The following is a 5000-nucleotide window of genomic DNA, read 5'->3' on the forward strand; positions in this document are numbered from 1 at the left end:
AACAGGTAAAAGAGTAAAAGAATATAATAAAGCAAGGGCTTGTTCTATTGTGGTTTTGTTAAGATGACTTCTTCCCACTTCTTTTGTTCGCCGGTTGCAAACTGGCGATCGAGAGGTGAAGGACCGTTTGTATGTTACTCTAGTTAATTCTTTAGGCAGAGCTGCTAGCTTTCTCACATTCATTACTTCGATTACAACTGTAATTTAGATCTTACTGTAACTCCTGCTGCGTTGTCATCAAATATCCCCAGAAGATTGAAGAGTTATCTACGCAACCCTATGGAACAAGATCAGTTGAATCATTTCGCTCCGTTTTTTATTTAAGAGACGCATGCAAAAGCAATTCTGTATGAAGATGTTATCAATATCAAAGATGTAAAAAAGACGGCGAGCTGGCAAAATCGTTAGCACGCCGAGCGTCTTCATGTTTTGAGTTCAAATCCCGTAGAGGTCGATTTCGCTTTTTATCCTTTCGGAGTCGATAAAATAAGTACCAGTTAAGCATTGCGGTCAATGTAATTGACTTGCCCCATCCCCCAAAAACTGCTGGTCTTGTGCCAAAATTTGAAATCAATATTAAGGATGCATAAGTTAGCAAATTGGCAGTGGTCTGAGTTCAAATTTCGCCGAGGTCGACTTTGCCTTTCATCTTTTTGTGATCGATAAAATTAGTAACAGTTGAGCACTGAGATCAATGCAATCGACTTAGCCCCACCCTCAAAATCGCTGGCCTTGTGCCAGAATTTGTAACAAATATGAACGATATATTCGGCTTTAAAAAGCATAGGAGGTCTCTTCTGTTCTCAGGTGTTGCTTTAATTTCATTCTTGATGTGACAATGAAATATAAAAAGCGATGTCAAAAATTATTATTTCACAACTCAATTTGGCAATTTTTTTTTTTTTTTTTGCACTAGTATTACAGTTTTTATCTTGAATACAATATTCTTTTCTACACTAGGCACAAGGCACGAAATTTGGGAGGAAGGGGCCAGTAGATTAGATCGACCTCAGTACACAACTGGTACTTAATTTATCGACCTCGAAGGGATGAAAGGCAAAGTCGACCTCGGCAGAAATTTCACGAGCAAGCTGTTCCGTTGATCGTATCAGCTGGGACCCTTGTCGTCGTAACCGACGGAGAGCTCCTTAAATGTTAGCGTATCCATATTTGTCCCCACCAACCTCCTAGGTGAGCTAATAGACTAGTACATTTCTAGCACTTATTTTGTAGATCCAGGGATGAAGATATAGACAAAGCTATCTCAGCAAAGTTCGAGAACTTTTGAGATATTTAACACTACGGCTTTTAGTCCAGTATCGCTTCAAATCTCATGTATCAAATTATCAAGATACAATAGAAATATTAGCAAGATTACACTTTAGTCGAGATCATCGATATTAGAATATTGCGAGAACAAATTCAACTATTCTGAGAGGATACAATGTGAAACTAACTTTATGATTAAGTGTGAAGAAACTGAAAAAAAACAAAAAATGGAGTTGATAGACTCGACACTTTGTCCCATTTCGAGAAATTGATGCCTAGAGTATATCCACCATCATCATCGTTTCCAAGTAATTTAATATTTCCCCATGATATGACATCTCTCGTAATATTGGACACGAAGGACACTGCTTGCATGGTGGTGACACTTGCTTACAACGATCACACAAAACCAAGGCAAGAAGACATTAACACACACACACACACACACACACACACATACATACACACACGAACTTCTTTCAGTTTCCGTCTACCAAATCCGTTCACGAGGCTTTGGTCTACCCGGTGCTATAATAAAAGACACCTGCCCAAGATGTCACACAGTGGGATTGAACTCGAAATCATGTAGTTTTATAAGAAAACTTATTACCACACAGTCACACCTGCACCTATTGCCACACCTAAGTTCAATAAAGAAAGAAAATTTCCAAGCAAAAACAATTCCTATAAATAGTGAATATTAGCAAATTTAAAGTTTATTATTTTCAATGAATAGGAATATATTACAGAACAGTACAAGGCACAAAATTACATATCTGTCTCGTGTGGCGCTTCTGAATGGCCGTTTTAGTTTTAGTTAACTCAGTTTTCGAAAGTTTGATCAAATACTCAAAGAGTTGTGAAGTTTTCGCTAACGTAGTTGTCATTCAACGGATATTCTTGGCTGGCGTTTGATCTAGTTGTTGATGGAGGTGGTTTATAAAGCCATTTGGCAATTACAAGAAACAGAATGGATAATGCACGTACAAAGATTGTTAATAAAAAGAAATTGCGAGATAATAATTCTTTTTGGTAAATCCAACAAGAAGATCCATTCTTGGAACAGGATCTTTTCCACACTCTACAAGCTTTGTCAATGGCGAATCCAAACAGTAGTGGACCTTGGAATGTACCTGAAATGAATAATTCTATATACTGAAACAACAATGTACCCTTCAAAATAATTTAAGAAAATTGTGCATCGAAAGTTACTCGTTTGAATGATGCATTAACAAAAAAGAAACAAAGAAAAGCGATTTTAACTTGAAGCTGCTGCCTTTTATTCTTTTCTACTCTAGGAACAAGGCCCGAAATTTTGGGGGAAGGGTCCAGTCAATTAGATCGACCCAATACGCAACTGGTACTTAATTTATCGACCCCGAAAGGTAAAGCCGACTTCGGCGGAATTTGAATTCAGAACGTAAACACAGACGAAATACCGCTAAGCATTTCGTCCGACGTGCTAACGTTTCTTATTTTTTAATTACCCACAAGGGGCTAAACAAGGACAGACAAAGGGATTAAGTCGATTACATCGACCTCAGTGCACAACTGTTACTTAATTTATCGACCCCAAAAGGGCAAAAGGCAAATTCGACCTCGGCGGAATTTGAACTCAGAACGTAATGGCAGACGAAATACCTTGAAGAATTTCGCCCGGTGCGCTAACGATTCTGCCAGCTCGCCGCCCATTTAGGTTTGGCTATGTGTTTAAGAAGCTCTCATTGCAACCCTGTGGTTTCGGGTTCAGTCCCACTGCGTGGTACTTTAGGCAAGTATCCGCTACTGCAGTCCCGGGCCAATTAATAAGCCTTGTGAGTGAATTTGGTTGACGGAAACTGAAAGAAGCCCGTCGTATATATGTATGATTGTGCGCATGCATGTTTGTATTTGCCCCCACCTCACTCCTCGCTTGACAATCAGTGTTAGTTTGTTTACGTCCTGGTAACTAAGCAGATCAGTAAAAGAGGTCGATAGAATAAGTACTAGATTTTAAAATAAGCACTGGGGTCAGTTCGTTCAATAAAACCCTTCAAAGTGGTGCCACAGCATGGCCACAGTCTAATGACAGCAACCAAGTAAAAGATAAAAGATATATGCATTCATATAGGCGCAAGAACGGCTGTGTGGTAAGAGGGTTGCTTCCCAACCACATGGTTCTGGGTTCAGTCCCACTGCATGGCACCTTGGGCAGGTGTCTTCTACTATAGTCTCGGGCCAACCAAAGCCTCGTGAGTGGATTTGGTAGACGGAAACTGAAAGAAGCCCGTCGTATATATGTATAAATATGTGTGTGTATGTATATATATATATATATATATATATATATATATATATATATATATATATATATATATATATATATATATATGTATGTATGTATTTGTGTACCTGTATTTGTCTCCCCTACCATCACTTGACAACCAGTGTTGGAGTATTTATGCCCCCGTAACTTAGCGGTTCGATAAAAGTGACCGATAGAATCAGTACTAGGCATACAAAGAATAAGTCCTGGGGCTGATTTGTTCGACTAAAGGCGGTGCTCCAGCATGGCCGCAGTCAAATGACTGAAACAAGTAAAAGAATAAAGAATACACCGTATACTGGGACAACGGCTGTTTATGACTCGTAGCACTCCGTCGGTTGCGACGAGGAGCGTTCCAGTTGATCTGATCAACGGAACAGCCTGCTCATGAAATTAACGTGCAAGTGGCTGAGCACTCCACATTCACGTGTACCCTTAACGTAGTTCTTGGGGGAGATGCAGCGTAACACAGAGTATAACGAGGCTGGCCCTTTGAAACGCACAGGTACAACAGAAACAGGAAGGAAGAGTGCGAGAAAGTTATGGTGAAAGAGAAAACCGCTAAGTATTTTATCCGGTATCCCGAGGATTCTGCCCGCTCCCCGCCTTTTCCCGGCTTTTTAACTAACCTATTCATTTGGGTTTACAATAACTCAAGATTTTGATAAAGTTGGGAAGGAGATGGGAAAATAATGATTTAAATTTTTATTATTAAATAATGCAAAATGATGGATAAAAAAGATTTTTTTTACCTAGTAAACGTGCAATGAAAGCAGATATTCCAATGGCATGGGACCGATGACTGTCTGGAGTGCATCTAGGAATAGAATTGAAAATATTTGTTGCATACGTATTAATTAGTAAAAACGTTATTTGATTGCTACAATGTGTAGCAAGTCGGTGGGCATTTATTTTCTTGCTATTGAAAGATATATTGGAATATCTCGCACGTGAGGATGCTTTCAAGGTCTTTGTTCATGGAACCAGTGTATGTTTATTCTGTAATGTCAAGTTTACGAGTGGATATGCATGGCTGGAGAATGACAGGGAAGAACGGGGATTAAAATTAGCTACGTATGAGTGGGTGCTGTTGGATATGTTGGAAAGTATGTCACTGATGAAAACGGTTAGTTGTTGTTGTTGTTGGTGGTGGTGGTGTTACAGACTGAACCCTAGGTCACGATGGAGTTGATAGAGAGAAAGAAATAGCGGCATCAACATAAGCTACGAAGCACCGACTGAATATCTCTGCAGTTGATAGATTTATACATCAAGATTCAGTGAAATTTTTTATCCTGTGGAAGTTTAGCAGGTTTCAGAATTTGCATTTGATAAATATTCCATTTCAAAGCATAATTTTTATAAAGATCAACGAGTTCAGATAACAGGAATAGATTGAAGGGACTTGGAGTATTCGCATGACTGT

The 5000-nt window shown here is 39.1% G+C and overlaps 1 protein-coding gene across 4 annotated transcripts in view; it reads right to left on the reverse strand.

Annotated features, from left to right (window-relative positions):
- Window positions 1-1967: 1967 nt before the first annotated feature.
- The window catches only part of LOC106878517 (solute carrier organic anion transporter family member 4C1), a 53748-nt gene continuing 50715 nt past the window's right edge, over window positions 1968-5000 (reverse strand). For all 4 annotated transcript variants that reach the window (XM_089351573.1, XM_089351575.1, XM_089351576.1 and 1 more), the window contains 2 exons: window positions 4327-4391; window positions 1968-2402 (listed from right to left, as the gene is read on the reverse strand). In XM_089351573.1, the coding sequence (XP_089207699.1) occupies window positions 2119-2402; window positions 4327-4391 (349 nt within the window). In that variant the 3' untranslated portion in view covers window positions 1968-2118. The remainder of the gene's footprint in view (window positions 2403-4326; window positions 4392-5000) is intronic.

The sequence above is a fragment of the Octopus bimaculoides genome, chromosome 4 (genome assembly GCF_046866305.1).
Source record: "Octopus bimaculoides isolate indiv1 chromosome 4, ASM4686630v1, whole genome shotgun sequence".
NCBI lineage: Eukaryota > Metazoa > Mollusca > Cephalopoda > Octopoda > Octopodidae > Octopus > Octopus bimaculoides.